Source organism: Nycticebus coucang, chromosome 21 (genome assembly GCF_027406575.1).
Source record: "Nycticebus coucang isolate mNycCou1 chromosome 21, mNycCou1.pri, whole genome shotgun sequence".
NCBI classification, from domain to species: Eukaryota; Metazoa; Chordata; class Mammalia; order Primates; family Lorisidae; genus Nycticebus; species Nycticebus coucang.
In genome coordinates this window covers 38,389,821-38,401,776 of record NC_069800.1, presented here as the reverse complement: position 1 = coordinate 38,401,776, position 11,956 = coordinate 38,389,821, and the positions used below count along the sequence as shown (strand labels likewise).

General features: G+C 38.8%; 1 protein-coding gene across 1 annotated transcript; it reads right to left on the bottom strand.

The window, feature by feature from the left end:
- Nucleotides 1-1,111: 1,111 nt before the first annotated feature.
- DEFB118 (defensin beta 118) lies at nucleotides 1,112-8,970 on the bottom strand. Its single transcript, XM_053573748.1, has 2 exons — nucleotides 8,913-8,970; nucleotides 1,112-1,509 (listed from the first exon to the last, which is right to left on the bottom strand). The coding sequence occupies exons 1-2, from the start codon at nucleotides 8,968-8,970 to the stop codon at nucleotides 1,112-1,114; spliced, it is 456 nt and encodes a 151-aa protein (XP_053429723.1).
- Between the last annotated feature and the right edge of the window lie 2,986 nt (nucleotides 8,971-11,956).

The following is an 11,956-nucleotide window of genomic DNA, read 5'->3' as shown; positions in this document are numbered from 1 at the left end:
CCAATTACAAACAATGTTAGCTTTTTTAATGTAAAATTCTAATTTTACTTTTTATGTTTTACTCCACTAATATTTTATTTCTTTTCTCTGGCAAGTGTAAACTGCAGGAAGAGGTGGCTTAGATGCCTATAGTACCCATTTCTATTTCATTGCCTCTCCTTCATCACACACTAATGGTGTCATGAGGAATTACTATGATTAGTTAACAAAGGAGGAAAAAGCAAGGCCAGATCTTGCACCAGGCCTTGTGGTGCATTACAGCCTGATGGAGAGGTGGCCCTGAAAAGGGAATCCTTCCAGCAGGGGGATGGGCTAAGTGGGGATCTATAGTAATTCATGGACAGTGGTAATGGGTTGGGTGGCTATTCGGACACTTAGAGAGAACAAGATTAGAAGATTTGTAACAATGAGGTAGAGTTTTGTGGATGGGTCTCTCTAAAAGGAGAGAAAGTATGAAGATATGTTTATGCTAGTAGAGGGAGACAGATAAAGCTCTCAGGAATCAAGTGGACAAATGACATCCTTTTGCTCACAATTGAGGGGCCATCCCTGCCCTTGAATGTCCATATGTGATCAAGGCTTGGTCAAAGAAATGGGCCTACAGAGCCAGCTTTTCAAAAGCTTCTCTTCTGATTCTAAAGTAACTGGGCCAAAAATGAGTCCCCATAGCTCACAACTGGGGCAGTCAATTTCCTGTGATGAGAAATAAAATAGGGCTTCAGGGCCAAAGTGAGTAGGAAAATGGATGCTTTCACCCGAGGTGTTTACTGTTCTATAAAGAAAGTCTTTCGTGTCTTCGTAGTTACTCTTACAGATGCAAAGTTTTAGAGTTTTGATATTGACTACTTAAGCTACCATTAAGAGGCAGGACTAACATAACTCAACTCAACATACCTATTGGGAAGACAGGAGGACACATGAAAAGGTTGGTGTCAGAACATTTAACCAAGTAATCAAGTCTGTGCATAGGTCACCAGCAAATGAGAAACACTATAAATGGGTTAAAACTTGTCATGGAAATAATTTGACATTTCAAGAAGAGCGCTGAAGAATTTATCATAGGAAATAGTGAAAATGTTAGATTTCTTTACACCGTTGTTTCTATCTAGAATTACACATGGGTGTGAGGGGGGTTCACCGTGGTGTTTTCAGTGCTTTCTCTATATGATTTTGTTGACTCTGGGGTCAGGGTGAGATCCGAGAGAACGTCATGAGCCTTGGGTGAGATCTGCATTCCAGGTACCACCTCAAAATCGTTAATCGTGACTTTACTGCTTTTCCCTTCAAAGTAGTCTGTAGTGGATGGCACTGTTAAAATTACATCAGAAAGTACTGGTGTTGAATCATATGAGGGGGTGGGAGATGTCTTAGGAACTTGCCACTGGCTTTTATTGTCTGGAATGCAGCAGATTCGACGGCTGTTACACATTTCTTTTATCACTTCTCCATCTTTGCATTTTTTCCTGCAGTTACCTGCTTTGTTCCAGCATTTTTTTCCACCACCATAGTCTGGGTAACAAAAGGAAAGACCACTGATTTCAGGTTACTGATGCTCTCAATTTTACTAGCATGACTGTTTATCCGGCATCCTGTAACAACCCTGTGGGAGCAAGCAGCCTACGGCTGCGCGATTCCTGCCTCCTGGTAGAAACCATGTTTCTAAAAAGGTCACTTTCTAATCTTCCACCTAGCCATTTTGAACTTTTCTAAAAGTGAGATGAATATTACCATCAATGAAAAGAAATTTTCCAGTCCTAAGGAATTGGGGCTGGTTATAATGAAGCTACCTAGATGTGTGTAACACTACTTGCATAAAGAAAAGTTCATCTTGTTGCTATTGTGTTAAGTTATTTGCATTGGTCGTATCCCATGTGGTTCAATTTCTTTGACTACATTCTACTGCAATATATAAGTTCAAATGAGTATATGCAATATGTTTGTGTAGTTTTAAGACTAATAATAAAATGAGCAACTATGCGCCTACACTCTGATTAAGAAGTAGAACATTTCTTAGCCGGGCGTTGTGGCGGGCGCCTGTAGTCCCAGCTACTTGGGAGGCTGAGGCAAGAGAATCGCTGAAGCCAGGAGTTGGAGGTTGCTGTGAGCTGTGTGAGGCCACCGCACTCTACCGAGGGCCATAAAGTGGGACCCTGTCTCTACAAAAAAAAAAAAAAAAAGAAAGAAATAGAACATTTCCAAAACCTTAGAATAGTATAAGCGTTCTGATGTGATAGGCTTAATTTGCTCAGGTATTAGGCCAGTGCTTCAGAAACATGAATGTGCCCATGAATCACGTAGAGGTCTTTTCAAAGGCAGATTCTGATTGAATTGGTGGGACAGGGTCTGTGTTTCTGTTTTTCTAACAAATCTCTAGGTGATGCCAAAATTGCTAGTCCATGGACCACCCTTTTCACAGCAAGGCATGAAGCCACAGAGAACCTTAAGTAAAGTCCACACGCTCAGTATTATACCCTCTGTGTTAAACACAATTAGAATAAAAACTCTTATATTTGGAAACTAAATGATTAAGATTAAACTTAGACAAGAAGTGTAGTAATAAAATCAGAAATAATGAAGCCAGAAGTAATCAGAAGACTTCTAGAAAAAATGATTAAGAAAAAAAAGAGGATAATAAAAATAAAAAAAAACTCCATAGTGGAATAGTGACCTCTCCCTCTGCTCCCCCCCCATCTAGCATATTAAAAATAATAGAGAACTATCAACAACTGTTTACCAATACATAAAATCAAAAACCTATATGAATGGTTAAATTCCTAAAAAACAATTCTAGGCATGGCGTAGGAAGAAATTATAAACTTAAATGAGTTAGTCAGTGTTAAGAAATTGAAATAACAGTGGAACACCCTTCTTCCCAAAAGCCTTAGCCCTGGATAATTTTTTAAAATTGTGGTAAAATACACATAACAGAAAACCTACCATCTTAACCATTTTTTTTTTTTTAATTTCAGCTTGCTTGTTCATTCTGCTTCATTTGAAGTACTCTTTTTTTTTTGTTGTTGTTCATTTTCTTCTTCCTCTGGAGATGCTCTTCCCATTGCCTCCCCAGTAGCTGGGATTACAGACGCCCACCACAACGTCTGGCTCTTTGATGTTGGTAGAGACGGGGTCTTACTCTGGCTCACTGCTGCTCATACTGGTTTCGAACCTCTGAGCTCAGGCAATCCACCTGCCTCCGCCTCCCACAGCGCTGGGACTACAGGTGTGAGCCACCACGCCCGGCCTTAACCATTTTTAAGTGTATAATTCAGAGGTATCAAGCATGTTCACGTTGTTATGCTACCATCACCAGCCCTCATACACAGAATACCTTCATCTTGTAAAACTGAAACTTTGCACCTGTGAAGCAGTAAATCCCCATTTCCTTCTCCCCAGAGCTCTTGGCAACCACCATTCTATTTTCTGCTTCTATAAATCTGCCTACTTGAAGTACCTACCTTATCCAAGTACACTCACACAGTGTTTTTTGTTTTGTGGTGGTTTATTTTACTTAGTCTAATGTCTTCAAGGTTCAACCATGTTTCAGCATGCATCAGAATTTCCTTCCTTTTTAGAGATGACTAATATTCCGTTGTATGCATATGCCGTATTTTCTTTTATTCATTCATCCACTGATGAATGTTTGGGTTATTATGAATCATATTGTTCTCTTAGAACTATTTATTTATTTACTTACTATTGAGACAGAGTTTCACTCTGTCACCTTGGCTAGAGTGCCATGACATCAGCCTAGTTCACAGCAACTTCAAACTCCTGGGTTCAAGCAGTCCTATTGCCCCAGCTGGGACCACTACAACATCTGGCTAATTTTTTTTCTATTTTTAGTAGAGACAGAGTCTTGCTCTTGCTCAGGCTGGTCTCAAACTCCTGAGTCCAAGGGATCTTCCTGAGTTGGCCTCTCAGAGTGCCAGGATTACAGGTGTGAGTGCCCAGCCCTATCTTAGAACACTTTAAAGATGGGCTGTACTAATTTCACAGAAGATTTAAGTGTTATTTTATATAACATGTTATAGAAAATATAAAGAGAAAAAAAGCAAGCTACCTGGCTTATTTTATAAGCCTAGTGTAATTTTGGTTCTAAAACCAGAAAATTATAGATCTGTTTTCTTTATAAATACAGATATGAATGTATCCTAAGTAAAATATTAGCCAATTGAATTCATCAATGTATTAAAATACATCTTGATCAAGTAGGGTTTAACCTCAAATGCAAAAAATCATCCAAAATTAGAAAATCTATCAGTGAAATTCACCACCTTTACAGAACTGAGGAGACAAATCATAGAATTATCTTACTGTAAAAAAATCCACGATTTGGTAAAGTTCATTGCTTATTTTTCCTGAAAACTCTAGGCAAAGCAGGAACAGAAGGGAATTTTCTCAATATAGTGAAGGTATCAAATTATACAGCTAACATTATCTGATGGAGAAACTCTAATTTCCATTGAGATTGGGAATGATACTCTCTGTTATTGTGATTATCTAAAATAATAGTGGTGGAGCTGGTCACAGTGGCTTATACTTACAATTCCAGCTACTTGGGAGGCTGAAGTGGGAGGATCACTTGATGCCAAGAGTTCAAGACTGGCCTGGGCAACATAGTGAGATCCTATCTTTAAAAAAGTAAAAAGAATAGTGGAGGATCTGGCCAATGTTAAAAGAAAACAAAAATAAAACTTAAGTGTAATGATTAGAAGGAAAAGATAAAATTGCCTTTCATTCTAGTGATCAATGATTACATATATGAAAAAGGAATTATTAAACTATTATAATTAGTAAGAGTTTAGTAGCTATGTCAGAGGAGATATGAACTTACAAGAATCAATAGCACTTTTCTACATCAATAATAACTAATCACAGGCCAGGCACTGTGGCTCACACCTGTAATCCTAGCACACTGGGAAACTGAGGTGGGTGGATTGCTTGAGCTCAGGAGTTCGAGACCAGCCTGAGCAAAAGTTAGACCCCCGTCTCTAAAAATAGCTGAGCATTGTGGCTGATGTCTGTAATTCCAGGTACTTGGGAGGCTGAGGCAAGAGGATTGCTTGAACCTAGGAGTTTGAGATTGCTATGAGCTATGATGCCACAGAACTCTACTGAAGGTGACAAAGTGAGACTCTGTCTCAAAAAATATTTACATAATAACTAATCAGAAAATATAATAAAATAGGTGGCACACCAATGAACTATCTTGTTTTAAACTAAAAATACCCAAGACTTCTATAAGGGGTATATTTTTAAACTTTAACAGATGTGATCTTGAATGGGATGACTTTAGCATTATAAAGATTAACTGTACCCTAAATTAATCCACAAATTTAATTCAATTCTAATCAAGATTTCAGTGGAAGTTTTGAGATGCTTGATTATTTTACTTTAAAACTTTATAATAAAGAATAAGTCCAGGTGTGGTGACTCATGCCTGTAATCCCAGCACTTTGGGAGGTTGAGGCAGGAGGATAGCTTGAGGTCAAGAGTTTGAGATCAGCCTGGGAAATACAAGACTCTGTCTATAAAAAAAAAGAAAAGAAAAGGGCGGCACCTGTGGCTCAAGGAGTAGGGTGCCGGTCCCATATGCCGGAGGTGGCGGGTTCAAACCCAGCCCTGGCCAAAAACCACAAAAAAAAAAAAAGAAGAAAGAAAAGAAAAAGAAAGAAAAATTAGCTAGATGTGGTGGTGTCTCAACTGCTTGGGAGCCTGAAGTGGAAGGATCACTTGAGTCAGGAGTTGGAGGCTTCAGTGAGCTATGATCTTGCCACTGTACTCCAACCTGGGTGACAGTGTGAGACTCCTGTCTATATATAAAAAAAAAAAAAAATTAAAGAGAGTGGTGCCTGTGGCTCAGTGGTAGGGCACTGGCCCCATATACCGAGGGTGGTGGGTTTGAACCCAGCCCCGGCCAACTAAAACAGCAGTGGCAACTGCAACGAAAAATAGCCGGGCATTGCAGTGGGCACCTCTAGTCCCAGCTACTTGGGAGGCTGAGGCAAGAGAATCACTCAAGCCCAAGTACAGTTGGAGGTTGCTGTGAGCTGTGATGCCATGGCACTCTACTGAGGATGACAGAGTGAGACCCTGTCTCAAAAAAGATAGACCACTGATAGCTAAGACTACTTTTAAAAAAAGCAGGACAAAGCTGGCTCTTATAGCCTCTGACATACTACAAAGGCATGGTGATATGACAAATACGGTATCGTGACAAGAAGAAACAGACCAAGAGAGCAGAATAAAGAGCTCAGATATATGCAATGACAATGACACCACGAATCCACAGGGACAGCACAGATTGTTGACAATGTTGTGCTGGGAAAACGGATCACTCCATAAGAAAAATAAAATACATCTATGTCACATCTGGTGATTCAAAGGTCTAAATGTGAAAAGCAAAACTAAAAAGTTATTAGAAGATAACCTCAGAGAAACCCTTTGGGATGTAAGAATGGGGATGGAACGTCTTTAACAAAACCACCAAGCACAATGAACAAGGCAAAAAATTGTTGACTTTGATTATCAAAATTATATTTCTGTTTAACAAAAGGTACATCCTAGGCAAATTTTATAGACAGGTAGATGAGAGATTGGGAGATAATGTTCCCAGTGACCAAAGCTAACTAGGGAACAATATAAAACATCTTCTTGTACATCAAGAAGAATTCACAGTTGCTCATTAGAATAATGGAACAATGGGCAAAGGATATAAACAGGCAATTAACAGTCACTTGTTTATTCATTCAAGAAATGTTTGTTGAGTACCTACTGTATACCACTCACTGATCAAGATGCAGGAGTTTATGTTCATTAAAAATTAGACTAAACTTTCTGCTCTCATAGAGGGTTCAGTCTTTTTGGGAGATAATGAATAAGTCAGTGAGTAAGAGAAGAAAGTAAATGGAGAGAAACGAAGCAGGAAAGTGGAATAGGAAGTATGGGAGGGCCAAGTAAAGACTTTATTGAGAAGGAAGCGAGAGGGTGAGCTAGGAGACTAACTGTGGGAAGTCTGGACCAAGCAGACAAGCAGCAAGTGCAAAGATCTATCTCAAAGTTATTGAATAACAATAAGGTGACTATGGTGAGTGTAGAATAAGTGAAATGGAGAGTCATCAGAGAAAATGTAATAGAGGCTGAGATCACATAGAGTCTTGCAAGTCATTGGAAGGAAGCCATTTACACATTGTGATTACAGGATAATAAAAGAAGTACAGATTAAAACAGCAGTGTGAGAGTATACCTGCCACATTGCTAAAAATAATGCTGAGTGTTGGAGGGGTTATGGTGATAGAAAAATCCTTGTGCACTGCTGGTGAGAGGGTATAGATATCTCCCTGTCCCTATAAATGTCACTGATTTTTATTCTTCTTAAATGTAGGGGCTGTCCAAAATAAAACGTACAAATGTTAGGCTTTTTACATTGTCTCAATTCTTCCTCTAATTTACATATCTCACCAGAACATTCAGATTTGAAAACCCAGAACACATCAATATTTCCCTCATTCCTTCCCCTCATTCCCCTCATGCTGAGTTTCAATGACCCACGGATCTTTTTAAAAAAATCTTTCACTTTGTTCTCTTTCCTAGTCTCAATATCTCCCCTACAACTTGAAGCAGACACACTGGTTCCATGTGGATTATACAGAATTGTTCCTGATTGTGTCTGGAATTACAACTGGAGAATTACTCAAAATCCTGAAAGTTGGCAGTGTCCTGAATGATACATAGGGAGGAATTAATAGAATAAATAATTTTAGACTTACCTTTAATCTGGTCATTTGATTTCTAAGAATCTGCCCCATATAAATTGGTATCCAAATATGTAAATATGGTTGTACAAGTATGTTCACTGATATGTTGTTAGAGAATTAGAAAAATGTTCCAAGTGACTATATCCAAATTATAGTTTATGTTACAATAGAAATATACAACTTCACAAGGAATGATGCAGATCTTTAGATGGTGACATGGAAAGGTGGTCACAAAATATTAGGTGAGACAAGAATGTTGCATAACTATATATCTACTGTGTTTATTTTATAAAACAGAAATATTTAGATTTATTTTATGTGAGTTTGATTATATATTAATATGCATCCTTAAAGTTATACAATAAAGGGGAAAACAGGTTCTCTTTGGCAGCAGTTTCAAAGTTCTGATCATGACTTTAGGCAAACTAATTGAAAAAACAGTGATTATTAACAGCTTAGGCTTTCATCATAGAAGGGAGAAGAAAAGTTAGCTTTATCTTTCATCTAACAGCTTTGCAGATATTTTCTTTTTTTGAAACAGGGTCTTGCTTTGTTGCCTGGGCTAGAGTGTAGAGGTGTCATCATAGCTCACTGCAATCTCAAATTCCTGGGCTCAACACTGGACTACTTTTTCTTATTTTTTTGTAGAAATGGGGTCTCAGGCTGGTCTCGAATTCTTGGCCTCAAGCAATCCTCCCACCCTGGCCTCTCAAAGTGCTAGGATTATAGGCGTGAGCCCCTGCGCCTGGCCTCTGTAGGTATTTTCTGACCTATTCACCAAATTCTAGGATATGAGAAAACAAAAACTATTTCATTTACAGCTAGAACAGGACTTTTAAGGCCAAGAAAACACCAGGAAGTGGGCTTTGAGAATCATTTTGAAGTGCTGGTGGAGCTGGAAAGGGAACTGAAGTGAGTCTAGTTTTCACCAAGTCCCTTAGGTGGCAACGTGGATTATAGAACCAAGTTGGAATTACCCCTGTCTATTGAGGATAACTTGTCCTACCTTTGGATTCCACCACTCCTACCAGGGACATAGTCCCAGGATGGAAGCTGTGGAGCTGCTCAGGTTGGGGGTACAGTGACACAGTAGAATTTTCATGAGCTGGAGCTCATTGTGCCCCCATTTTTGTAGTTTCCCTGGGTTCTCATTACCTGGGATCACTTGGGGTAGGAGTGCAAGGGTAGGAAGAGCCAGAAGCAGGAGTCTCATAGTCCTCGGAAAATAAGAGGCGGTACAGCCAGGAGCTCGGAACACTGTGTGCAGTGTGACTCTGAACAGGAGTTTTATTGAGCTCTCTGCAGTGGGGGCAGAGGGATGGGCACTGAAGCAGACAGACATGTAAAAGCTTACCCATGTGAAACTTCATTCTGTTGGCTGATGCACTGACTGAGCATCTGACAAGGCATGGGGAGGGCACACAGAGGGTTATGTCACAGGCTTTGAGCAGGTGTTTGGTGATATGGAGAGAGAGGACTCACACTAGGCCATCTTCTCCGGCTTCCCTAGACCTCTTGTCAGGATCCAGCCCTCCCTCCCAGACCTTCTCACTCTAGCATAAGCCTTAGGTAGAGAGGCTTATGTGAACTTCTGGGAAAGGGCTTATTATAGAGGAGAAGATTACTGGGTATAGTCTGTGGTATCACAGCTAATCCCCGGCCCAGTGCCCTCCTTTAGCCATCGTCATCAACAGATAAATCAAGGCCCTTGCCATTAAGAAATACACTGGAAGGATATTAGTTGTCGTTTGCCCGTTGTCCTTCTCTTTTGCTGAAAGCTGTTCTTATTTTTAAACAGCCTTATTGAGGTACAATTAATAAACTGTGAATGTTTAAAATATGTAACTTGATAATTTTGACACACATATACTTGTGAAACCTTCACCACAATCAAGAAAATGAACATATCTATTTCTCCAAAGTATTCTTCATAACTCTTAGGAATCCTTCCCTCCCACTTCACTTTGCCTTTTTTTTTCTCTCTCCATCCCCAGATAACTTCAGATCTGCTTTATGTAACCATACATTAGTTTACGTTTTCCAGAATTTATATTAAGTTATGTAAATGGAGCCACGTAGTTTTTACTTTTTAAAAAACTGGCTTCTATAACTCAGAGTAATTATTTGTGATTTATCCATGCAACAAATTTCAACAGTTTACTCCTTTTTATTGCTGAGTAATATTCCTTTGTATGAAATATGGTACAGTTTAGCCATTCAGACATTTGGTTTGTTTCTACCTTCAGCTATCACAAATAAAGATGCTGTCAACATTCATGAGCGAGTCTTTGTAGGAACATATGCTTTCTGTTCTTTTGGGCAACTACTTGGGAGTAGAATGGCTAGATTGCATGGAAGGTGTCAGTTTAACTTATTAGGAGACTAGTACACTGTTTTTCAAAGCGGTTGTAGGCTGCCACTAGAGGATTGCTTGAGCCCATGAGATTGAGGTTGCTATGAGCTATGACACCATGACACTCTACCCTGGGCAACAAAGGGAGACCCTGTCTCAAAAAAAAAAAGAAAAAATTTTAAAATATCTAAGCCAGCAAAATGCAAAGGTGTAAGGACAAAAATTCTGTGAGCAGGTTATTAGGTGTAGCAGAAAAAGGAACCAGTGATTTCAATATGTATATATACATCAAAACATCATGTTTTATACCTTAAATATGTGCAATAAAAGTGAGTTAAAAACAAAGAAAAGAAAAAGAGCCACTCTCACTCTCACATCTTGATTTCCAGAGCCATGTTTTTAGTATGGGAGAAAACATCATACACTAGAATTCATTCCCATTCCAGGTTATGCTTATATAAATTAGCAAAATCTCACCATTCTTTCAGAGTATAAATTATCTCTTCGTAGGTCAGTCTTTGCCAATTGTCGCTCTTGAGCATGCTGAGATCTGACATTAGTGTAATTTAGCAGTTCTACTAGGTCTTTAAAGCAGGTCTTGAGAGAATGGGCATCACTGACTATTTCACATGTGGAAAGATCTTCAACATCATTAGTAATTAGGGAATTAAAAACTAAGACCCTAATGAGATATCACTCTGGTACATACCAGAATGAATAAAATTTAAAAGACTGACTATACCAAGTATTGGAGATGACATGGAAGAGCTGAAATTCTCATACATTGTTGGTGGGAATGTAAAATGGTCCTGAGTAGCTGGGACTACAAGCACCTGCCACAGTGCCCAGGTAGTTTTTTTTTTTTAGAAATGGGGTCTTGCTCTTGCTCAGGCTGGTCTCAAATTCCTGACCTCCAGCAATCCACTCATTGTGGCTTCCCAAAGTGCTAGGATTACAGGTGTGAGCCTCTGCACTGGGCCTCAATTTTTCTATTTCTGATTGTAAATTGTCAAATTATACTTATATATATTTATGGGATACAAAGTGATGTTATGATTTATGAATACAGTGTGGAACAATTAGGTCAAACTAATTAACATATTTATCACCTCACTTAAAATTTTTTTATAGTGAGACCACCTGAAATTTACTCTGTGAGCAAGTTTGAAATGTACATAATTATTTACTATATTTACCATGCTGTGCAATGTATCTCAAAGAAAATAAGCTTGCTCCTTTTGTATAACTGAGGTTTTGTATGATTTGACCAGCATTTCTCTGTCTCCCCTGCCCCAGCCTCTGGTAACCTTCCTTCTACTCTCTGCTTCTTGGAGTTCTATTGTTTTAGATTCCACATATATAGAAAGGAGAACATGTGGTATTTGTCTTTCTGCATCTGGCTTATTTCATCAAGCACAATGTTCTCCAATTCCATCCATGTTGTTGCAAATGACAAAATTTCTTTTTTGGGGGCGGTACCTGTGGCTCAAAGGAGTAGGGGGACAGCCCCATATGCCGGAGGTGGCGGGTTCAAACCCAGCCTGGGCCAAAAACTGAAAAAAAAAAAAAAAAAGAAAAAATTTCTTTTTTTTTTAAAGACTGAATAGTATTCCATTCTGTATATGTACTATGTTTTCTTTTCTTTTCTTTTTTTTTATTATTAAATAATAGCTGTGTACATTAGTGCAATCAAGGAGTACAATGTGCTGGTTTCATATACAATCTGAAATATTATCATCAAACTGTTCAACGTACCCTTCATGGCATTTTCTTAGTTATTGTATGAAGACATTTGTATTCCACCTTTAGTAAGTTTCTCCTGTACCCATTCTAAGATGCACCGTAG

Excerpts from the sequence above, each read along its gene's own strand:
- DEFB118 (XM_053573748.1), bottom strand. The coding sequence starts at position 8,970 with ATGAGACTCCTGCTTCTGGCTCTTCCTACCCTTGCACTCCTACCCCAA. Across the intron at positions 1,510-8,912 it reads CCTACCCCAAGTGATCCCAG|ACTATGGTGGTGGAAAAAAA; the intron begins GTAATGAGAACC and ends TTTGTTACCCAG.